The 25,869-nt window shown below is 40.3% G+C and overlaps 1 protein-coding gene across 1 annotated transcript in view; it reads left to right on the plus strand.

Moving 5' to 3' along the window:
• The window catches only part of LOC118816958 (zeta-sarcoglycan), a 323,041-nt gene extending 297,416 nt beyond the window's left edge, over positions 1–25,625 (plus strand). The window contains exons 7-8 of the mRNA XM_036583569.1: positions 12,288–12,411; positions 25,428–25,625. Of these exons, the coding sequence (XP_036439462.1) occupies positions 12,288–12,411; positions 25,428–25,625 (322 nt within the window). The remainder of the gene's footprint in view (positions 1–12,287; positions 12,412–25,427) is intronic.
• Positions 25,626–25,869: the final 244 nt, after the last annotated feature.

Below are 25,869 nucleotides of genomic sequence, written 5' to 3' on the forward strand. Positions count from 1 at the left end.
ATATATTTTGGGATATGAGGAAATACATATATAGATCTACATGTTTGTTTGGAATTTTGGAGCTAAGCCATTAGACGAATTGATATATGTTGGATGAGAAGCAATATATGAACATATTTTGGTGCTAAGACAAATATATTGGCATGTATTGCACATATAATTTCAATATGAAGAAAAATACGTACATATATTTTTCTACATTTGGCATTTAGGTGCTAAGACATCACATATGTTGGCACATATTGACATTTGTGCTGGATACAAAGAAATATATGTACCTATATTTTTCTACATTTGGCACTTTGGTGCTAAAACATCACATATACTGGCAAATATTGCAAATATATTTTGGATGTGAAGAAATAAGATTTTTTTACATTTGGCATTTTTGCGCTAAGACCACATTTGGTATATCGGCATATACTGCATATATTTTGGATGTGAAGAAATATTTGTACATATATTTTCATATACTTGGCTTTTTGGTTGTAGGACATCACATATATTGGCATATATTACACATATATTATGGATGTGAAGAAATATATGCACATTTGGCTTTTTGTGCTAATACATCACCTATGTTGGCACATATCAACATTTGTAATTGATATGAACAAATATATGTACATATATTTTTCTGTATTTGGCATTTTGGTTCTAAAATGTTACATATATTGGCGCATAATGTACATATATATTAGATATGAAGACATGAAGATTTGACATTTTGGTGCTAAAACATCACATTTGGTGTGTTGGCATATTTTGCAGACATATTTTGGATGTGAAGAAAAATATGTACATGTATTTTTCTACATTTGGCTTTTTGATGATAAGACATCACATATATAATCAAACACAGCACATATATTTTAGATGTGAAGAAATATATTGGCATGTTGGTGCTAAGACGTGATATACATTAGCAGAAGTGAGTATCTACGATGCATCCCTCAAAAAATAATACTACCAGATGTTTAACTTTCGTCTGTTTTTCAGAATAGTGTGAAATATGGAAACATTGCATTGCTACAACACAGTATAGTGGACTGTATTTCTTGCCAAGCTTTAGGCTGTTTGGTGTTGTATGGAGCTTTTCTTCAGGCTGCTGCTAGAACTCCAGCACTCTGCTCAGCCGAATACAGCATAGAGGGAGCAGCCCTGCTGTTAGCGTCCCACCGCTAACATCTGCATGCAAACATCTGCTTGAAGCGAAGAGTGCTGCAGTTACGGGTGCTGCTCTTGTGGTGTTGCTAAGTATGCTGCTAATTCCCAGCGCAGGAACATCTGTGATTTTGGAATGAGGGTTAGACTGGAACATTTGGCTGGAGCCTGCAAGGTTAGAGCTTTGATTCTCTGGTGAATCGAAGCAGTTAATACAGCATCTCCATGTTAGCATTATTTAGAATTTACCTACTTGTATGAAAAATGACGTAAATTGTTGTATGTTGTTAGCATATTCGGTAACACTTTCTATGAATGTCACCTTTGTAAGCATCTATAAAACATTCATAACATGTTATAATGCATTCATAAGGCATCATAAACATGGCTATAAATATTTATAAAAATGCATTATACGTTATAGCCATGCTTATTATGTATTATGAATTGTTAACATAAAACATTATACGTACTGTTCATAACAAATTATAAGAGCTCATAAGTCATATTTGTCCGCTCTAAGTAAAGTGAAGCGTACTGTACTAAAGCCACCTCCAGTGTTAAGAGTATTTACTGAAGGATTTACTGAAACACTAAAACATTCACAGTAAAGCACATTACAGGCTTCAAATGTCAGAGTTTAAACTAGGGCTGCCATCAGTGTTTTACCCATGTGGGAAAGGTAATGTACACCACCGTTAGCTTGGCACTAACTTAACTTAAAGAGTTACCGAACACATTTTTCAAACATATTCACGTACAGGGTGTTGTATGGAAAATATATAATTTTTTCAGACTTTTTCACAAATTTATCATCATCATTCCATATAAAAACTCAGAAGATTCATGTAGGTTTTGGATAATAAATAAAACGTCTATATCTGTGTTGTAGTCATGGCGACCCCTGGTTCCTATCACCACCACTGTAAAGACATCTGAGGCTCTACAATCAACCATTTCACACCAAACCACTCTGAATGACATCGACAACCATTGAATTATGCTGACATTTGAAACTACATTGTCAATATAATGGCTGCCATCTTCCTGAAGTAGCATCACACCGATGCAGCCGCCAACAAGGGAGAGGTGACAAAATCGCCTGTTAGCATCTACAGCAGACAGCGTTAGCATCTGTCTCAGTCCTCTATGGAGTCGGGGGCGGAGCCAGCTGGACCCGCCCGTGACGGCTAGCATATTGGAGCCAGAGTTGGCTGGAACCATTGGCCCATTTCACACACGCACACACAGTGTGACTGAAGTGCTGCACGAGGGGCTTAATATTGATGGCAGACTGTTCGCTTCCTCTCCGGAGCTTAATTACGGATGGACGGAATGAGAGAGGAAGTTGAAAAGGCATTTGAAAGTGATTTGCCAGATTTATTGCTCACCTGAATCTGCATAGACGATTGGACTGAACTGACGCCTGCGATTGGCGTGACATATGGGAGCCTGTCAGCTCTTTGATGAAGGGATACCACTCACGGTGGTCATTTTTTTCTTATCTATATCTCTGAATCCATGACAACAAAGTAAAGTAGGAGAGGAACGTTTGTGAACGAACTTCAACTTGAACTTAAAGCCGGCATATAACACTTAAAAGATAAAGCCGTTGACTGTAAATTGGCTGTGGTGTTGCTCGGCAGTTGCTAGGTTATTTAAAGTGGTTAGAGTGTTACTAAGTGGTTATCCCAGGTGGTTGCTAATGTGTAGCTTGGCTGTTCCTATGGTATCTTACGTAGTTGACAAGGTATTGCCAGGCCACTACTGTGGTATTCCAGGAATTTGTTAAGACATTGCCAGGCTATTGATATTGTTGTGTCCCAGGTGGTTGCTAAGCTGTAGGTAGTCTTCTATAGGCATCTTACGTGGTTCCTGTTGTCCTGCTAGGCTATTGCTATGTTATCCCAGGTGGTTGTGAAGGTACCACCCCCCACCCAGGACAACTGGCTGCCCTGCGGTTCCATGGCTAGTCGTGTTTCATTCCCTTATTATTTCACTTACAAGTAAGTAGATAAAAAGATCTTGAGTTGATTTCAAGTGTGACATTTGCGTTTGGAATTTGTTGCTCTTAGCTCTCGGTATGAAGTCCAAAGAACCATCCTTAGGTTGGAAAAGCAAAACACACCCATCAGAAAGATATCAAAAACTTTAGACATGGCCAAATCAACTATTTGGTAGATTCTTAAAAAAGAAGGAACCCACTGCTGAGCTCAGAACCACCAAAAGGCCCAGAAGATCACAGAAAACAACTGTGGTAGATGACAGTAGGGAAGGAACTTCTCATGATTCAAAGCATATAACCTCATCTGTGAAGCATGGTGGAGGTAGTGTTAAGGAATGGGCATGTGTAGCTGCTAGTAGAACTGGTTCCCTTGTATTTATTGGTGATGTTACTTCTGACAAAGCAGCACGATTAATTCTAAAGGGTATAGGGCTACATTATCTGCTCAGATTTGGCCAAATGCTTCAAAAGTTATTGGACAGTGCTTCACATTGCAGATGGAGAAACTCAAAACATACTGTGAAAGCACCTCAAGACACTTTAAGGAAAAGAAGTGGAATGTTCTGCAATGGCCATGTCAACCATATGAATTAAATCCAATCGAGCATGTGTTTCATTCACTGGAGGCAAGACATATAAGCTAAAGCTGTCACTTTGGGTCTTTTACAGGAATTGTATGAAGCTCTAGAGCCCTTAAAGGGTTCTCCCAGGAGCTTCGCTGTTTAGAAGTGCAAATAGTGGCTATTTATGATTTGTGTGTCATTGTAGGAATGCAGGACAGGTGGTTATTTTTGTTTTCCGCTTCTTATCGTGTTTCTGCTTGTGACCGCCAAGCATCTGTTCGACAAACAACGTTCAACGATATTCTTTTTTATTTTAAACCGAAACTTTAATGTGAGTTTTATAACCACTGAGTATGTGTGTGTTTGAGTGTTAGGGTATCATGTCACGAATTAAAAGTGACACTTTATACCCAAGAGAGAAGGACTCGTGTTGAATTCTCATTTTTAAAATGCCATACACTTCCTTTTTCCTTTTTTCTGTTAAAAGACGCTGATGATAGCATCTGTTCCTTCCGACTTTCGTCAGGTACCTTATGCCGAGATTTTCATCTCTCCATTTCTCCCTCCCTCTGTCTTCCCTGTTAAATGCCAGCCTTAAACTCATTTACAGAGTAGCTGACAAGAACAGACTCTGCCAGCTTCAGAATAATAAACATGCAGAAATACAGCGGCGCTCTTTAAATGCGTGAAGTAGCACTGAAAGTTAGCATTGTTGGATTATCAATTAAAGCCAAACAGACTTTTATTCTCTAGTTTCTTCCTATGCCACATCTGGCCACTTTATTAGAAACACCAACCTTGAACTTCCACTCACTGGCCACTTTATTAGAAACACCAACCTTGTACTTCCACTCATGGGCCACTTTAGTAGAAACACTGACCTTATACTTCTACTAACTGGACACATTATTAGAAACGCTGACCTTGTACTTCCACTAACTGGCCAATTTATTAGAAACACCTAACTTGCACTTCCATTCACTGACCACTTTATAAGGAACATCCACTATGTACAACCACTCACTGACCACTTTATCAGAAACACCTACCTTGTAGTTCCACCAACTGGCCAATTTATTAGAAACACCTAACTTGTACTTCCACACTGGCCACTTTATTAGAAACACCCACTTTCTACTTCCACACACTGTCCACTTTATTAGAAACACCTACCTTGTATTTCCACATTGGCCACTTTATAAGAAACAGCGACTTTGTACATCCACTTACTGGCCACTTAAGTAGAAACACATACCTTGTTCTTCCACTCACTGGCCACTTTATCAGAAGCACCTGCCTTGTACGTCTACTCATTGGCCACTTTATTGGAAACTCCCCTGCTGTACTTCCACTCACTGGTGGGAAGTTGAGAGTGGTCCCAAAAATATCTGGCTCTATAGTCAGAAACTGACCGCTGATGAAGGCTAATAGTGGCTCTACAGTCTCTAACTGTATGTCAGCAAGGTGGAGCTACAAGGGTGGGATTTCTAACAAAGTAGCCTATAATTAATAATTGGAAATATCTTTCTCTTTGATGTTCTGCAGATCAGCTTCTTCCCCTAAACTTTCGACTTGATCCGTCCGTTTGTTCTCTGTCTGACGTTGTTTAAGCTGGTCATGTGACACTCCTTCATACTAGATTGAATTATGGGTCTGGTAGAGCCAGGAAAATCACCATGTTTGGCTGGAGAGCTTGATAATATGCAAATGAAGACCTTCAGACTCCACTCGGACCACCGTGAGGTTGGAGTGGGCGGGCAAAAGCCATATAGCCAATTGTGTGTGAGTGTCTGGCGCATATGTAATTTTAAATCCCTCTCTGATTGTGCGCGGTCGCTCGAGAGAGATTTCGATTTGCTGCCATGGCAACCTGGCCCCTCAAATCCGCCTAAAATTGCTCCCCGGTCCTTCGGACATTTAGAGCATCCACTTCTCAAACTTGACCTTCACATGCATTGATTACCTTATTACACCAGATTTGCTTCCGAGAGCAGGCGGGTTTTACTGTCGGCTTTGTTGCAATGGAAAGGAAACAGCCGTCCTTCGCTAAGGACACAACAGCTGTGTCCTAAACAATTCATCATATCATGTGTTATATTCTAGATTATATATGGATTTAAATCTCTGACCTTACAAAAAATGTATTACTTTTTATTTAATAAATCATCCAATTCATCATGATCTCTCAGATTTCACCAAAATCATCTAAATTACTGTTTTGTTTTTAGTAAATTAATCAGTAAATCATGAACTCTCAAACTTCACCACAATTCAGATCAATTGTGGTCCTTGAGGATGATTCACTGAACCATGAAACCTTGAATTTCACTATGATTCAGTGCACAAATGATGTTCTTTAGTGAACATAATACCCATGTGTTGAAAGTGATTAGGGACCATTTCTGTCTCCTATAATAGTTGTCTACATAGTGCTCCCATTAAGACAATAGTGATTAGGGGATCGTGTTAGTTCACTATAATAGTGTTGTATATGGTGCTGTAGTGTATTAGTAATTAGGGATCATTTCAGTTCACTATAATAGCGTTGTGTATAGTGCTGTTGTGTGGGGAATAGTGATTAGGGGATCGGTTCACTATAATAGTGTTCTATACTGTGCTGTAGTATGGAGAAAAGTGATTAGAAATCAATTAAGTTCACTATAGTAGTGTTGTGTACAGTACTGTAGTGTAGGGAATAGTGATTAGGTGATTGTTTCTGTTCACTATATTAGTGTTGTATATAGTGCTGTAGTGTAGGGAATAGTGATTGGGGGTTGTTTCAGTTCACTATAATAGTGTTGTATTTATAGTGCTGTAGCGTAGGGAATAGTGATAAAGGGGTTGTTTCAGTTCACCATAATAGTGTACATATTCAGCAGTTGTGTCTGTGTGGTCTCTGGCGGTCTCAGTCTGTGGTGTTATTTTTATTGGTCTGGTCTGGCTGTAGCAGGAGACTCTTAAAACACTGACACTCCCCCTCTCTCTTTCTCTGTCCTTCTCTTTTGCTCTCTCTCTCTCTCTCTCTCTCTCTCTCTCTCTCTCTCTCTCTCTCTTTCACTCTCTCTCTTTCACTCTCTCTCTGTGTCTCTCTCTCTCTATCTCTTTCTATTTTTTCTTTCTTTCATTCTTTCTCTTTTTTCTGATTCTCTCTTTTCTTAGTCAATGTATTGCTCTCTCTTACGCCCCCCACTCACATACTCTTTGATCCTCATGTCATGGTGTTCATTAAGGCTGTTTTAATTACAATATTCCTGAAGTGAATACACGATAATAATAATAATAATAATAATAATAATAATAATAAAAGGCAATTAATTATTAATCTCACCCTGTTTGTTTTTTTTTTCTTTTCGTTTGATTCGAGGCTCTATATGCGCTTCTGCAGGCTTCATCTATTTTTCTTTCCTGCTTCTCCTTCGATATCACTGCTTCACAGACCACATTCATTAGTGTCTACTTTATTATTTATTTATTTTTTCAAGGAGATCTTTTTGCAGAAAAGCTCTAAAACTTCAAATCTTTACTGGCTTAAAATCATGCACACTTTAAAATGTCAGAATTGGCTGCTCCTCCCCGTGATGCTCATCTCGCCGCGGTACGGCACCATCCGTCTTCCTGAAAGGCCGAAAAGAGGCCTGAAAAAGCAGAGAGCCAAAGGTCAGCCTCAGGAATCACAGCGGCTAATGTTAGCATGGGAGCGAGGCTAAAGTCAATATTCAGCAGTGGGGACGGCGGCGAGGAGCGCGCAGAGACTTCAGTGATAAATCACACACAGCGCCGGCTGCACACAGACGTTTATAAATAATGATACCAGACACACTACTCACATCTCCAAGGATAAAACTTTATTTGTTGTTGCTGAGAACTTGAATCAGACACTACTTCTGCTCCCGTCTTGACAAAACTTTTGCAGACCCAACGATTTATGGAGGACAGTCGGGACACTGACCACACTTTAAAGTGATAGTTTGGCCAAAAATGAAATGTACCTAGTTTCCTTCCAATTACTCCATGTTTAGTGTCTGAAGTTTGCTTCTTTAGTTTTGCACTGGAACTACAAGGCTGATGTGGCTAACAAGTAATGATAGCTTGTATGCTAATGAGCATAAGCATCCCTAAATCATTCATGCGTTTGCCTCAAACTGTGTGGAGTTGTCCAGTAACCGCTAATAGACTTGCTTATGTGGTTTCTGACACTGTATAACACACTGTGAACTATAAACATGGACTAAAGTATGGATAAAATTTAGGCTTCAAGATGGCTGTTCAAGTCCAAGTCCATTTTTTCCCCCAAAAAATAATTTAATAAATGCATGACTTATATCAAATTATTCAACAATACCTCTTTTATGTGAAACAATTCTCATTGCATCTACATAAAACTCATTTTAGTTTCTTTTTGCCTCCAAATGTCTATAATATCAGGTGGTGCAATCATCCAACCGCATATGTTAATTAAGTAAACTATCAAAACAGGTAGTTTAGTTATGTAAAATTCTAAATGAAATTGTTTGGCATGGTCTTATGTTTACTTTAAAATACAAACCATATTACAAAATAAAACAACTTTAAAAGTGTTTAACTCACTGAAAAAATTTCTTCGCAAGTTGCTACTTCATTAAATGTTAGGCAGCACAACCGAAAACGAAGGACTTTTATTTTTACATGCGTTGGTGAAAGAGGGGGCAGTGTATTGCTTCATAAAGAAGACCCCAAGAGACCTTCATGGTGCAATGCCAAGTTCAGTAGCACTTTCACAAATTCTGGAAAAAAAAATGATTTTTGAGTCGTGGTTAGAACAATTCAGTTTACCATGTCATGTGATCTGGTAATAATAATAATAATGATAATAATAATAATAATAATAATAATAATAATAAATTACTGCTCAAAAAATACCCAGAAGGATAAGCGGTTTAGAAGATGTATGTATGTATGTATGTATGTATGTATGTATGCTTAAAAAATGCTGATCCGACTTATATAAGATCTCTCTGGGTGTGGCCTAATATTCTAATGAAGAAGCTTGATTGACATCCTTCAGTCCAAGTGAGTCCTGTGTCCATCCATCTAGGGAATGCTGGCATGGCAGGCTGAAAGAACGTACAAACAAAACGAACAGACAGACAGATGAACAAGCTCGGCCGCTCAGTTATGCCTGCTTGTTAGCTTTCGCTTGGTGGTTAGATTTCTCTCATTTAGTGTCTCTGACTCAAACACAGAGAAGGTTTTTTTGTTAAAGGTGTGTGGGTGGGACAACCCATATCAGATTTGGGATTGGTGAGGGTACTGCTAGCCTACACATGACCCAAGATTAGGACCGCCCACTTTACACCTAAGGAAAAGCATCTGGACAAAATATATTGGCTATTTAGTGGAGATTGAGACGTTATTCATAGGACATACTGTACATTGTAAGTTGTACTTGCAAGATAAACACAAAGAGAGAGAAGATATGGATTTAGGTTACTTAGTGCAGGTTTAAGTATATTATTGCACTATAAATACAGTGTATGGAAAACGTTTATTGCAAGGAAAAAAATATATATAAATATACTTATATTTTATTACATTCCAGAACAGATAGTCAGTAAATAAAAAGTATGAAAAAGTTTTAACATCAAAACTTTGCCATGTTTAAATATGTATGTTTCTATATTTAGACTACATCAACATACATCAAAAAAATATAATTTTAAGAAAAATATAATAATTTATTTGTGTGTTTGACCTTTTCCACCAACTCATCATTATTTTCTTTTTCTGTTGTTTAAAATGTCTATGCTTTGCCTTTAATAAAGCTTCCATTCTTTTCAGGGGAACAGTTGCCTTCACTTTTCCAAAGAAATCTGCAGGGACATTTTTCTACTCCTACAAAGTTCAGTCTTAGAAGTTGGTTGTATGTAATTTGCTCCAGTGTAAAACTACAGAAGCAGGAAACATGTCTTGGCTGATTGACTGCGTTTTGGTTAAGCGGAGGGAACTTGCAAATCTAATTCTTGGCCAAACTACTGAACAAAGTAGTACTGCAGTAATAAGTGCATCTCCATTGTGTTTATTTTTCCTCTTATCTTGTCATGTAAACAAAAAGCGCAGTGCGTAAATCTGTCAGAGAGAAAGCTGAAGGTCAAGCAGGATGCTAGTGTTGAAGTAATGAATAATTCTGATAAGAACGCTGCTAAAGCTCTGCTTATCTCTGGCTAAAGTAAAGCTGGGTGTTTTGGCCGTGCAGACTGGAGATATTCTTACACTATCTTTTTTTTTTTGTGAGCATCCTGCTCTGGAGGACTTCCAACAGGAAATCAATGATGTGATTGAATCGCTCTTTTGAAAAGGCAGTGATGGAGAAAGAGAGAGAAGCGAGAGATAGAAGAGAGAGGAAAAGAAACGGAGGGTAGTTTAGGTCAATATATTCATTTCTGTCAAATCATTAATTATCCAATGAGCTAAGCAGGAGCACAAATCAACAGAGCGGCACCAGCAGAGAACCACCAGACAGCACAGAGAACAGCAGATCAGCACAGGCAGAGAACCAAAGAGCACCCCCAAAAGAGAACCGACAGACCAGTACTAATAGACAACCAGCAGACAGCACAGAGAACCAACAGAACAGCACAGACAGAGAATCAGCGGAAAAGCACAATCTGACCACCAGCACAGCAGCACAGAGAGCCAGCAAAGCAGGACTGACAGAGAACGAGTAGAACAGCTCAGAGAAACAGCAGAGCATCACAAACATAGAACCAGCAGAACAGCACAGAAACAGAACCAACAGAGCAGCACCAGCAGAGCAGTATAAACACAGAACCAGCAGAGAGGCACTAACAGAGAACCAGCAGAACAGCACGGAGACCCTGTATAAATGTAGGAATGTTATGTGGATGAAAGAATGCTTGCTCGCTCGCTCGCTCTCTCTCTCTCTCTCTCTCTCTCTCTCTCTCTCTCTCTCTCTCTCTCTCTCTGTCCTGTTATATATTTAATATTATATGTACTGATGCAGGGCCAATATTAATGTTGACTATGCAGTTACATATTTAATGTTGACTGTGCTGTTACATATTTAATGATTTAATGTTGACTGTGCTGTTACATATTTAATGTTGACTGTGCTGTTACATATTTAGTGTTGACTGTGCTGTTACATATTTAATGTTGACTGTGCTGTTACATATTTAATGATTTAATGTTGACTGTGCTGTTACATATTTAATGTTGACTGTGCTGTTACATATTTAATGATTTAATGTTGACTGTGCTGTTACATATTTAATGATTTAATGTTGACTGTGCTGTTACATATTTAATGTTGACTGTGCTGTTACATATTTAATGTTGACTGTGCTGTTACATATTTAGTGTTGACTGTGCTGTTACATATTTAATGTTGACTGTGCTGTTACATATTTAATGATTTAATGTTGACTGTGCTGTTACATATTTAATGTTCACTGTGCTGTTACATATTTAATGTTGACTGTGCTGTTACATATTTAATGTTGACTGTGCTGTTACATATTTAATGTTGACTGTGCTGTTACATATTTAGTGTTGACTGTGCTGTTACATATTTAATGTAGACTGTGCTGTTACATATTTAGTGTTGACTGTGCTGTTACATATTTAATGTTGACTGTGCTGTTACATATTTAGTGTAGACTGTGCTGTTACATATTTAATGTTGACTGTGCTGTTACATATTTAGTGTTGACTGTGCTGTTACATATTTAGTGTAGACTGTGCTGTTACATATTTAATGTTGGCTGTGCTGTTACATATTTAGTGTAGACTGTGCTATTACATATTTAGTGTAGACTGTGCTGTTACATATTTAGTGTAGACTATGCTGTTATATATTTAATGTTGACTGTGCTGTTACATATTTAATGTTGACTGTGCGGTTATATATTTAATGTTGACTGTGCGGTTACATATTTAGTGTAGAGTGTGCTGTTACATATTTCATGTTGACTGTGCTGTTACATATTCAATGTTCACTGTACGATTACATATTTAGTGTAGACTGTGCTGTTACATATGTAGGGTTGGCTGTGCTAGTTTGTACTTAGCATTGACTGTGCTGTTACATATTTAGTGTAGACTGTGCTGTTTTGTACTTAGCATTGACTGTGCTGTTACAAATTACATGTATTATTTTATATATATTATATATGTTACATACATATATTACATTGTCTGTGCTGGTACATAATTTAAATTCACTGTGCTGTTACATATTTAATGTTGCCTGCATATTTAAGGTTGAACTGTCCTGTTATGCATTTAACATTGATTGAATAATCAGCGTTGACTGTGCTGTTACGTATTTACTGTTGACTAAGTATTTAGGGTTGACTGTGATGTTATGTATTTATTGTTGACTGAGTATTTAGGTTTTGACTGTGCTGTTACATATTCAACATTGACTATTTAGGGTTGACTGTGCTGCTACGTATTTAACATTGAGTATTTAGGGTTGACTGTGCTGTTCTGTATTTAGCTTTGACTGTGCTCTTACATATTTAATGCCGAATGTGCTGCTATTGTTCGTTTAGGTTGGAGTCTCCGACGCGGACGTTAACGTTGGAGGCCCCTAAAGGTGTGGAGGTGAATGCAGGAGTTGGGGAGTTTAGAGCTTCCTGCAGGAAAGACCTCACTCTGGAGTCGTCAGAGGGAGAGGTGAGTCCACACACTCAACTGCAAACCCTTCAGACTTTGCAATGCTAACAAGTGCCACCACAGTAAGAGCTGATCATAGATTACAATTAGCATCACAGTCACTAATAAGAGATACAATAATATTTTGTCATTTTATTTTCAATTTTTTTTCATTTGTATTATATTTGCTAATACCCCCTAATCAATAAATACACATTGTAAAAGTTAGATTTCATATTTCTTTAATAAAGTAATGTAAATTTTTCTTAGTTTTGAATGTGCTATCATGTACTAATGAAGGAAGTAGCATCTAGGGAGGTTTGCAATTGGCTCTTAGGCACATCGGTCATCATTTTGCAAATAGCCGTTTGCGGTCCACTGATAAGGGGGAAAAAATCCAGGGCCAATATGGATCCATTATTAAAAGTAATGTCATTAACCAGGTAATGCAACTTGCTAAGAAGGACATCAGATTGCTGCTAGTTTGATTACAAGCCACATTCTGACCACATCTGTGATCAAAATCTGCAAGATCACAGTTTCCGAGCTCTCGCTGGGTGAAAGGGAATGACTAGGCCCTATCGAGTCAGAACATTGCTAGCTTATCTCAGGCTTCGTACACAGAACTAGACAGTTAGCGCGCTCGTCTAAGTGCGTTTAGCTGGCCTGCTACATTGCATGATGTGGTGGTTGGCCTCATGTGCCCTCCCAGGTGGGTGGTTATTTTACGATGGCGGAAAGGATTTGGAAATGGCTAACACTGGGAGAAAATTGGTTTAAGGAAAAAAAAGAATGTTATTAGCTGCAGGCAGGCAAAACTGGTCGATCTGTACGTGAGTTTAGGCTCTGGAAGAAACTTCTCGCACTTAGCATTCAGCCGAGCTGTTGGCGCAGAAGTGCCTTCAGCATGCTGGTGGAGGATTTGGGGCTTGAGCTTATCATGCATCGAGGGTGGCTAGTTTGCATCTGTATGACAGCTAGTTAACATGGTCGTACATGATTTACAAGCCATATCAGTGCAAGCCAGACCAGTTCGGTGGGGTCTCTCTCCCTCTATGTTCTGCTGTCTGTCTACATCAGAGCTGTCGAACCAGATCCATAGCCATGCAATTGCGAGTGTCTTTCCCACTCAAGTGCACCTGAAATGAAATGCATGAGAATTAGCTGATGACCTGAAGGAGGTGTAAATCGTGGAAAAGAATAACTGTGCTATGAGACCAGAAGTGGACGCTGACACCAATCTAGTGGCCAGTGGTGTTCTCCATGCTCTGTTACACCTGATTCAACCTATCAGCTTATGAACAAGCCCTTCCTGAAATGAAGGGAATAAACAGGTGTTTATGTACTGTTTGCTACCTCAGCATTTTTGAGTGAGGAAGCTGCCTCACTTCTTACTCTTTTTCTGACACGTTGGAGAACCTAGCAGTTACAGTAGTGAAGGGAACCAGGAATACTTAAGAGATGTATTGTGTAGAAAACCATTTCATGCTTTAATTGTTCTTTGCATGAATGGGTTCTTCAAATTGATGTAGAATGTGATGCATATGGTTCTATATAGTACCAAAAGGGGTTCTGCTGCTTCAACTACCTTGACATCAAACTATTTTCAAAAAGGTTCTATTTAGCACCTTATACAAAACATTTTCTATCAATCCGAAGAACAATTTCACCATTCAAATAACCATTTATGCATGAAGTGGTTCTATATAGAACTCATGGTCCTAATAGAACCATTGCCTTTACTCAAGTGTGTAGCATTCGTCCATCATTTGCCATCTTAGCATCTTTGAGTGTGGAACCTACCTTACTTCTTATTCATCCCAACATGCTGAAGAACCTAGCATTACTAGTAACGAAGAAAAGCTAGCAGTTGTGTGCTAGCTTTTCTTCACAGTGGTTCCCATCCCTGGTCCTGGGGTGCCCTTCCATTGTTTGGTGTTCTCCATGCTCTATCACACCTATCAACTTATTAACAAGCCCTTCCTGAGATAAAGCGCAGGACTGATCTACCGTTTGCCATCTTAGCATTTTTAAGTGAGGAATTTGAACTTCACTTAGTAAAATGAAGCTAATCTGGAATAGTTGAGAGGAATGTGTATTCTTTATGTGTAACTGTGGTAATTCTGACATGACAATCTTTTACACCCAGATCAAATCTAATCAAGGCTAGTTAGCAGATGTGTTCATGTTAGCTACTTTATATTAGTACCTAGTATAAACTAGCATAATATTGGTATTAGTTATTTGCCACCTTAGCATTTTTACATTTTGAGGAACTGACCTTACCCTCACTGTAGCTGACATGCTAAAGAACCTAGCATTGCTAGGAGAGAACTGAAGCTAATCGTGCCTAGGTGCTTACCTTAGTCTCTACTTAATGACATGCTGCGAAACCTAGCACTGCTAGGAATGAATTAAAGCTAATTAGGACTTAGTTAGCAACTTGCTGCTTTGTACTAGTGTTCATTCCTCAGGACATAGGTTGCTCAAACCTTGCCAATCTTAAGTACCTTTAGACCATCCAATCTTTCTGACATGCCTAATAACCTAGCATGGCTAGGAATAGTGAAGCTAATCGGGTCTAGTTAGCAGATGTGGTCAAGCTAGCTGGTCTGTGTTAGCATTCATCAGTCACTTGCTGGATTGATTTGGTGCTGCCATGTTGTTAGGAATGCTCCCATCTCTATCTCTCTCTCTTTATCTATCTGACATGTGTTCCTTGCTAGGGCTAAAGTGAAGCTAACCAGGGCTAGTTAGCAGATGTGTTTGTGCTAGCTGGCTCCTACAGGCATTCAGCCATTATTTGTAGCCTTAGCATTTCTGGGTGAGAAACTCACCTTACAGTTACCTTCCGTTTCTGATGCAACGAGGAAGCTAGCATAGCTAGGAGTGAATTGAAGCTAATCGGCTTTGGTTAGTGGCCAGCTGGTCCCTACTGGCGTTCATCTATCATTTGCCACCTTAGCATTTTTGGGTGAGGAACTTATTTAACCGTGCTGATGCGGGTAGAGCGTCCAGACTTGTCGATCTTTGCACCCTGATCAAATTAGTGCCGCCATATTGCTTAGGATGCCTCCACCTCTCTCTTTCTCGCTCCTGATCTCTCTCGCTCTCGCTCCCTCTCCCTTGTCTCGGTTTAGTAACTGCCCAGGCTATTTAATTAACTTCCCGGAGCCCGAGCAATACATCATGCTGTCCTGTCAGCTCCCTGTAAAAAGGAGCTTTCTCTTTCTTTTCGCCGTGGAGATAGCCGGCGAGTCCCTGAGACCGGCACAATGCCGCTGAGAGCGACACGCCGCGATATGATAGAGAAGTCACTGACGGCCAGGCCGGATGAAATCGCTTATGAAAGGCACGTCGGTCCGATCCTTTAGCCGGGCGAATTTGTCAAGTCAGTCAGTCTCGCTCCCTGTCTCCCTTCCTCTTTTCCCTCGCATAGGTGCTCCTCCGGCTCGTCTGATTTTCTCTCGCTCCTCTTTAATTCTCACTTATTCCTCGCGGGACGGGGAGAGACGAGACGAGACAAGAGGCGGCGACAAAGGCAGGGGGAAGAGAACACAGACGTTCCTGTCAATTTAGAGGGGAGAATGAGGCGCATTAGACAGGCCAGATGGAGAGCTAAATCAGGGTTGACAGCAGGCAACTTTTAAAAAGGCAACATTAAAAGTCTGGAGCTTCTGGAAAGGGAATTAAAGGCAGGGACGTGCCCCGTCTCCCAGCTCGTCAAGAGGCTCGTTGCAATCAGCGGCTCGGCTCGGTTTTGTGATGATGCGCTTTGTTTGGAGAGAGAGGACAGGTGGGAGAGAGACACAGAAGCAGTGGAGAGTCCACATGCAGAGGGAGGACGAAGGTGGAGGCTATTAGGCATCACATCACTGTCCTTTGGTGAAAAATCGGATTATAATCAACCCCCTTTACCCCAAATGTAGTTGATCATCGTTCTTTGACAGCAGGAATAGAAGATCAACATGCCACGATCCCCACCAACTAGCATCATGCTAAATGCATCACGAGGACGACAATGGATAGAGTTAAGTAGATGCTATTTGCAATACGTGCAAATAGAATGATGTTGCTATGTACACTTAGTCTTCAAAGTAATATCAGGCTATTTAAACTTACATGATTATATGCAACTTATGCTATTTCTTCATATCGATTTAGCAGTTTTAGCCTATATTTCAGCAATAAAAGCTCAAACTGTATTGACATTCCTACCAACTACCCTCAAAGGTTTGTGCACCCATGTTATGTCATGTTGATACAAGTCTATTAGTAACACCCTATTAACCATGTGGGGAACCATAGCAACAATCTAGCAACAGCCTAGCAACCACCTGAGATACCACAGCAACCACTACCAACACCTAGCAACCAACTGAGATTCCATAGCAACCACCTAGCAACACCCTAACAACCACTTGAGATACTATAGCAACCACTACCAACACCCTAGCCGCCACCTGGGATACACTAGCAACCACCTGCGATACCATAGCAACTACCTAGAAATACCCTTGCAACCACCTGGGACACCATAGGAACCACGTCGCAACACCATAGGAACCAGCAGGAATACCATAGGACCATAGCACCTTTGCAACCACCTAAAATACAATAGTAACTGTTGGGCAGCACCATAAGATGAGTCAGATAAAGTCCAAGTCTAGTCTACAGCCAGTTGAGGTTGTGTCCGAGCCGAGTTGCAAGATAATTAAGGGCGAATCCAAGTCGAGTTTGCAAGTCAGTTAAAGGCGAGTCCAAGTCTAGTCATGAGTCAGTTAATGGCGAGCCCGAACTGAGTTCGCAAGTCAGGTAAAGGTGAGTCCAAGTGAAGTTATGAGTCAGTAAATGACAAATCCGAAATGAGTTCACGAGTCAGTTAAGGATGAGTCCAAGTTGAGTTGCGAGTCAGTTAAGGACAAAGGGAAGGTCAGGTAAGGGTGAGTTCAAGTCAAGTCATGAGTCAGTTAAGGGTGAGTCAGTTGAGGGTGAACCCGAGTTGATTCACGAGTCAGTTATGAGCAAAGAAGCAAATTAGTTAAGTTAGTTAAGAGTCGTGAGTCAGTCAACATGCGACTCAAGTGCGACTCAAGTCCGAGTCTCTTACTTACTTGAGTCTCCATCTCTGGTTATTGCAAACTATAATTTGTAGTCGATCTGAAGGAGCACTTGTATGTTTTAAGATCCTCTAAAATTCAGTTTTTAGCCCAGAGGGATAACCAGACCTCACCCTCTTAAAAATGGTTCTTCAAGAGTTCTTTAGTAAAAACAACGGTTCTATATAGAACCATGTACACTCAAACAACCTTACAGGCTTAAATTGTTCCTTGCATGCTGAAATGCTTCCTCAGACTGATGGAGAATGTGTTGCATATGGTTCTATATAGAACCTTTTTGAAAAAGATTCTAGCACAAAAAGGGTTGTTACAAGCTTGACATCGTAACAACAGCAGAGCCCTTTTTGATGCAATATAGAACCCCTTTCAAAAACATTCTATATAGAGCCATATACAACACCCTTTAAGCAGGCAAATGATCCTTTAAGTGTTCATGGTTCTATACAGAACCATTGTTTTTACTAAAGAACCCTTGAAGAACCATGTCTTTTAAATGTACAGTCTTACGCATGAAGGGCAGTGTTGTCCACTACACCAACCAGCATCATTCTATTGTTCTGGATAACGTTTCACCAATAGCTATTTGGCAATTATCGTTGGGTTGATATTTTACAGATGTATTTATTTAATACTCATTGAGTAGTGAATGGAAAATTGTACTCAATAATGTTCTGGTAAAAACTAAATAATCTTACTCTCCAATTCTCCCTTGAACAACATTTCTTCCAGTGCTTCCATTTGGTCTATGGAAAATATGAAAATTGCCACATATATAAAAATTTTGTAGTGTTATGTTTACATGATCTACCAGGTGGAGTGGTTGCCACCACTGTATATATAGTTATCACTGTTCCCGGAAGAAAACCTCGTATCTCCAAAATGGTAACTTTACCGGAGAAGGAAAAAACCTACTTTACTTTTTATGTAAGTCAATGGAACCAGAGTTTTTCCAAGTAATTTTGGGCCGTTTCTTTTAGTCCATTATTTATGAAATTTGCACACAATTTAAAGGACAACAGGTATTTTCAAATTACGTCAAAAGCAAAAGGTTTTCTTCCCATAACAGTGATATGCAACATACTAGTGTCCATTCTCATAGGCATTTAGAGCTGCTTTGGAACAGTACAGTGATAAGCACATATAAAACTGTATCGAGCTGAATGAATACAGCTATGGACCATAGCAGAGATGCTGACGTGAGCGTGAACAGCATCTTACACAGCACGTCTGGTGATCCACAGTAGAAGGTTTCATTATGGAAAGGGAGCCTTTTCCAGCCATACCAGTTTATCAGACACTGCCTCAGTGTTTCTCCAGAGAGCCAGATTCCTCACATTTCAGACGTGCTTAACTCTCCAGCAGTGGAATTCTAAAGCTGACAGTGCTGAGCCATTTCATTACTCAAGGCTTCGTAATTAGGCCCTTAAAACAGACGTGTAGACATTCTCTACATACCTGAACCAGCATTTGGCTATTGTGCAGTTCAAACTCCCGTCTAGAGAAGTGAGCTGAAATCCCATTCATGTTAATGAGAGATTACAGCACACAATTCTGTAGGGCTACATTTTTGTCAAAATGCATACAATTACAGTGTAAAATGATAGTCATTTTGTATACATGGGAAAAATCGCACTGTTTTTGCCAAGGAGTTTAGATATAAACTTCTGATTTGTAGGTTAAGCAGAAAATTGAACAGCTTCAGTTGTTTTCACATTCTTAGCTAGCTAAGATACTGAAACTGATGTTTCTAGAAGAAACATATTGTTATGCTTTAGTTTTCCACAACGTCTTGTTGCGCAGGACTAATTTTTTCAGTGTTGCGTGCAGGAGTGAGCGGGAAACCAGCCCACTGCAGGCGGGAGCGGGACTGAAAAAACGTATCTAATATGTACAGAGACCCCCCTTCGTTTATTTAATTTGCACTCAAAACAGCTGTTAAGTACAAGTTATTCATTTTTCAGCAACTGGAAAAAAGCAGCAAACATAATTAACAGAAAGTTACACAACAACTAAATATAATATGGGATGTTTCAGTATTTACTGTGTCCACTCTTTACCTTTATTACACCTTCCATTCTGTTCAGGAGACTCACTTTCAGTTCCCCAAAGAATCTGCAGACACACCTCCAAAGTTCAGTCTTAGAAGCTGGTTGTTCATTTTCTGAAGTATTCAAACACATTCAGTGGTGTTGAGGTCTGGACTGTGGGGTGGTCAGTCCATCGTTCAGCTTCTTTGTTTGATGTGTCCGTCTCCTTTTCTCAGTGAGGTTCTTCTTGATCAGCTACACATCCTTTCAGACCCACAGCGCTGAGTCGTCTTCTCACAGTGGAAGGATGGACAGAAACACCTGTGGATGTTTTCAGATCTGAAGCAGCTTGATTTTCTCCTCTCTCTCAGAGACAAAAGCTTTAAGTGCTGTTTATCTGATGGGGGGCAGTTTTGGTGTTGAGCAGGTCTTCCAGGTGGTTGTTAGGAGGCACATTTTGTTTTCAGAGGTATTTATAGTGGTTAAATAGTAAGGAAACGCCTCCAAATGAGCTCCACCGCTGTAAAGAAAGTCTGATAAATGCATCTGAGACCCTGGAGGACTGAGTTGAAGTCTGATTAGATTAAGAGTGATTCCGAGTTGAGTTGTAAGTCAGTGAATCGTAGTAGTGTCGCGAGTCAGTTACCAGCACATCCAAGTCGAGTGGCGAGTCAGTTAAGGGTGAGCCCAAGTGGAGTCACGAGTCAGCTAAGGGCAAGTCAGAGACAGGTGAGTCCAAGTTGCAAGTCAGCAAGTCCAAGTCCAGTTGTGAGTCAGTTAAGAGCAGGTGCATGTTGCAAGTCAGTTAAGCCCAAGTCTAAGTTGAGTCACCAATTAGTTTAAGGGTGAGACTGTGTCAAATTGTGAGTCAGTTAAGTTGCGAGTGAGTTTGAGTTGAGTCAAGAGTCAGTTAAGGTCAAAACCAAGTTAAACGTGTCTGAGTCAAGTTGCGAGACAGTTAGAGGAGAGTCCAAAGCGAATTTGCAAGTCAGTTAAGGGTGAGTCTATGTGTAGTCATGAGACAGCAAATGGGAAATCAGAGTTGAGTTCTCGAGTCAATTAAAGATGAGTCCAAGTTGAGTTGTGAGTTAGTTAAGGGTGAGTCCATGTCGCAAGTCAGTTAAGCCCAAGACCATGTCGAGTTGCAAGGGTGAGTCTGAGTCAAATTGTGAGTTATGTTGCGAGTGAGTTTGAGTTGAGTCACAAGTCAGTTAAGGCCAAAACCAAGATGAGCTGCAAGACAATTAACGGTGAGTCCAAATCGAGTTGTGAGTCAGATAAGGATGAGTCCAAGTTTGGTCATGAGCCAGTTAAGGTTGTGTCCGAGTCAAGTTGCAAGTCAAGTTGCAGGTCAGTTAAGGGCAAGTCTAAGTCTGCTCATGAGTCAGTAAACGGCGAATCCGAGTTGAGTTCACAATCCAGTTAAAGGTGAGTCAAAGTGAAGTAATGAGTCAGTGAATGGTGAATCGGAAATGGGTTCACGAGTCTGTTAAAGACAAGTCCAGGTCAAGTTGTGAGGCAGTTAAGTGTGAGTCCATGTCGCAAGTCAGTTAAGTCCAAGACCGAGTCGAGTTGCAAGTTAGTTCAGGGTGAGTCTGAGTCAAATTGTGAGTCAGTTAAGTTGTGAGTGAGTTTGAGTTGAGTCACGAGTCAGTTAAGGTCAAAACCTGGATGAGCTGCAAGACAATTAATGGTGAATCGAGTTGTTAGTCAGATAAGGATGAGTCCAAGATTGGTCATGAGCCAGCTAAGGTTGTGTCCGAGTCAAGTTGCAAGTCTGGTCATGAGTCAGTAAATGGCGAATCAGAGTTGAGTTCACGAGCCAGTTAAAGGTGAGTCCAAGTGAAGTTATGAGTCAGTTAATGGTGAACCCAAAGTCAGTTAAAGATGAGTCCAAGTCGAGTTGTGAGGCGGTTAGGGTTGGACCCAAGGTTAGGTAATGGTAAGAAGTCGTGAGTCAGTTAAAGGCGAGTCTGAGTGAAGTTGCGAGTTAAGAATGAATCCGAGTTGTTTCACGAGTCAGGTATGTGCAAGTCGCGTGCTAGCTAAGGCCCCGTTCGAGCTGAGTCGTGAGCCAGTCAACACGTGACTCAAGTCCGAGTCTCTTACTTACTCGAGTTCTCATCTCTGGTTATTGCAAACTATAATTTGTATTAGAAACATTTTGAGGCACATTCTGAGATGTGTACACACACACACACACACACACACACACACACACACACACACACACATTGAGTCTTCGGGACTTCTTGAACCTTTCTGGAGAAATATTACGTTAGCAGAGGGCTGCTAAAGTGTGGAAGCTGTTGAAATTGGACAGGTGTGATGTTAGATAGTGCAGTCCGTCAACACTTCCAGGAGAGGCTTCTGACCACTCCGATAAATATTTTCCCTCCCTTCCCTCGACTCCTTTCACTGATTGACTCAAGGAATCAGATTTACCCGGTTTTCCCTCCTTACACCAAATATAACCAATCAGCTGAGTCACTTTTGCTTCTTTAATTTTACAATGGAGCTACGAGGCTAATGTAGCTAACAAGTAAGCTTATTACATAGCTAATTAGCTTTGTTAGCATGCCTAAATCATCACACTTGCCCCAAACTTGCTTATGTGGTTTCTGACACTGTTACACTGTCATCTATAAACAAAAGTATACACAATAAAGGCTCCAACAGCTGTTTTTAGCTATGCTAATGCATTTTTGTTGTTTGTTTATAAATAAAAATGGGTCATACAGTGACAGAAACTGCATAAACAAGTCTATTAGAGATTAGTGAACAGCTCTAAACAGTATAATGGTGCATGTGAAGATGCAGATTTGCAATCTACACAATGCTAATTAGCATACATAAGCTTCCTTCACTTGTTAGCTTCATTAGCCTTGTAGCTTCATGACAAAGCTAAAGAAGCAAACCTCAGACACCAAATATGTCTTGGCTGATCAACTATATGGGGCGTAAAGAGGGGGAAGTGTGTAAATTTGATGTTTCGCCAAACAAATCGCTTCAACCTTCTTTTGCCACAGGCTCTATTATGAAGTATTAGCATTCAGAGACGACTATAATTATAATTTTAAACTGCGGCCTAATCTAAATCTTCTTGCAGATGCTCTGACTTAGCATGCGTGTTACCACCGAGCTGTAAGGCTCTAATTCTGCCATTCATTTGTCCCGTAAGGGGGATAACGTGGACTTTCTATGAACTTCCAGAGAACTTCCTCCTGGGATGGAGGATTCAGCAGAATGAGGAGTTGAAAAAATGATGAAGAAAATTTAATTTTTATAGACAAACCAACACAGAATGTTTTAGACATGAGCAGTTATACCCAATTAATAAGTGGCTCCAGCTCAGTGCCGTCGCATTAACGTCTTTTATGTGCCTGCAGTCGTGTAGCCTCACAACCCCAGCGTGATGCTGTTGAGCACTTGAGTGAGCGGCTTAGACCATCACAGAACACAGGATGAGGGTCTGGGAGACCACAGGGCCTGAGCGCAGAGATTTAGACTGGACACTGAATGTAGCCGCAGACAGAACAGAACAGAGCAGAGCGAGTGTGGGAGCAAACAAGAGTAACGAGCGTGAGTGCGAGCGTGAGTGTGAGCATAAGTGCGAGTATGAGTGCGAGCGTGAGTGCAAATGTGAGTGTGAGTGCGACTGGGAGCACGAGCGTGACTGTGACTGAGTGTGATCGTGACTGTGAGTGCGAGTGTAAGCGTGACTATGACTGAGTGAGTGTAAGCGTGACTATGACTGAGTGAGTGTGAGCGTGACTGTGACTGTGAGTGTGACTGAGTGTGAGCGTGAGCATGAGTGCGAGTGTGGGTGTGACTGACTGAGTGTGAATGTGACTGTGAGTGCGAGTGTGGGTGTGACTGACTGAGTGTGAGTGTGACTGAGTGTGAGTGCGAGCATGAGTGCGAGTGTGGGTGTGACTGACTGAGTATGAATGTGACTGTGAGTGTGAGTGTGACTGAGTGTGAGTGCGAGTGTGGGTGTGACTGACTGAGTGTGAGTGTGACTGAGTGTGAGTGCGAGTGTGGGTGTGAGTGTGAGTGTCTTTCATTTTCTCTTTTTTTCCAGACTTCATTCTATTCTTTCCCTCTCTCCTTCTAGAGTCGTGATATCGTGGCTGTTAACCTTGTTTGTTTGTTTGTTTGCTTCTTTGTTTATGTACACAGATGCACTCTGTCAAGAACACTGATAACATTTTTAATAATTATTACTAATTCTCTCTCTCTCTCTCTCTCTCTCTCTGTTTGGAGATCTCTGAGTGAATGTTTGGAGATCTCTGAGTGAATGTTTAGAGATCTCTGAGTGAATGTTTAGAGATCTCTGAGTGAATGTTTAGAGATCTCTGAGTGAATGTTTTAGAGATCTTTGAATGAATGTTTAGAGATCTCTGAGTGAATGTTTGGAGATCTCTGAGTGAATGTTTGGAGATCTCTGAGTGAATGTTTAGAGATCTCTGAGTGAATGTTTGGAGATCTCTGAGTGAATGTTTTAGAGATCTCTGAATGAATGTTTGGAGATCTCTGAGTGAATGTTTGGAGATCTCTGAGTGAATGTTTAGAGATCTCTGAGTGAATGTTTGGAGATCTCTGAGTGAATGTTTGGAGATCTCTGAGTGAATGTTTGGAGATCTCTGAGTGAATGTTTGGAGATCTCTGAGTGAATGTTTGGAGATCTCTGAGTGAATGTTTGGAGATTTCTGAGTGAATGTTTAGAGATCTCTGAATGAGTGTTTAGAGATCTCTGAGTGAATGTTTGGAGATCTCTGAGTGAATGTTTGGAGATCTCTGAGTGAATGTTTGGAGATCTCTGAATGAATGTTTAGAGATCTCTGAGTTAAGGTGGAGTTTGGAGTTTTGTGGTTTTTTGTGTGAACGTTCTTGAACTCTGCAGTCTGATCATGTTTAATAGATAAACAAGGGGGAAAAGTGGACAGCACTGAGTTAAACTCTGAGGTTTTGTGTGAGTGATTGTGCATCAACTCCTCTCTCAGAGCAGCACAACTCACACAGTCCTCTCAGAGTACAAACTGAATAATTAACTCAGGATTAAAGCAACATTTGTCCTCTTCAAATTTACCCCATCAGCCGAGACGTGTTTATAACAGAGTAACACACACGTATTATCTTCTGTCACTTCATCTGTATTCAAAAATGCTCTTCTCTTCTCTTCTCCTTTGTTCTTTTCTCTTATTTTTCCTTTTTCTTCTTCTTTCTTCCCTTTCTGTTCCCTTCTTCTTTCTTTTGTCTTTTCTTCCCCTCTGACTTCTCTCTTTTGTTTTCTTTTTATTCTACTTTCAATCTCTTCTTTTTTCTTCTTTTTTAATTTTATTCTCTCCTTTTTTCCATCTTCTCCTCTTCTCTTTTTTCTCTCATTTTGTCCCTCTTTCCTCATCTTGTCTTCTTTTTTCTTCACTGCTCTGTTCTTTTCTCCTGTTCTCTTCTCCTCTTCTTTCTCTTTTCTATTCTCTCCTTTTTCCCTCTTTTCTCATGTTTTTTTCTTCTCTGTCCTTCTTCTCTATTTTCTCTTTTCTTCTCTTCTTTCCTCTTTTTCTCTTTATTCTCTCCTTTTTTCCTCTCTTCTCATCTTCCTTTTGTTTCTCTTCTCTTCTCTCTTGTTTTCTCTTTTTCTCTTCTCTTCTCTTTGTTCTCTCATCCTTTCCTTCTCTTCTCATCTTCTCTTCTTTTTTCTTTGTTCTTTTCTTCTTTTCTCTCCTTTCTTTCTTCTCCCCATTCCCTTATTTTCCCCCTCTTCTCGTCTTCTCTTCTTTTTCTTCACTTCTCTTTTCTTCTGTTCTTTTTTTTTAATTTTCTCTTCTCTTTTTTATATTATTTCTTCTCCTCTCCTTTTCTTTTCTTTTCTTTTCTTTTCCTGCAGATTTTCCTGAATGCGAACTCTATTCGTCTGGGTAATCTCCCTCACGGCAGTGTGGACCCTCTGCTCGGTCCGGGCACCAGCTACCCCAAACAGACTGTGTACGAGGTGTGCGTGTGTCCGAGCGGTAAACTCTACCTTTCCCCGGCCGAGAGCGCCTCCACCTGCCAGACCACCAACAGCGTGTGTTTGTGGAGCTGAGAAAGGCGGGTGGGCCGAGCTCCACCCGACACCAGAAAGGCCTTCCTCCTCCTTCCTCTTCCTCCCTCCTCCTCCTTCTGTCTGTTCATCTGTCCATCTGCTCATCCATTCATTGTAAAAAGGCTCCGGTTCCCAAAAGCATCATGAGGTGGACATTCAGATAAAGCAGCGGAGTGCGATGGTTGGTTCGAACTGACCTATTTGAGCTCCTCCTACAATTACAATTGCTGAAACCTCATTAAGA

The sequence above is a fragment of the Colossoma macropomum genome, unplaced genomic scaffold (assembly GCF_904425465.1).
Source record: "Colossoma macropomum unplaced genomic scaffold, Colossoma_macropomum, whole genome shotgun sequence".
In the NCBI taxonomy this organism is placed as follows: domain Eukaryota; kingdom Metazoa; phylum Chordata; class Actinopteri; order Characiformes; family Serrasalmidae; genus Colossoma; species Colossoma macropomum.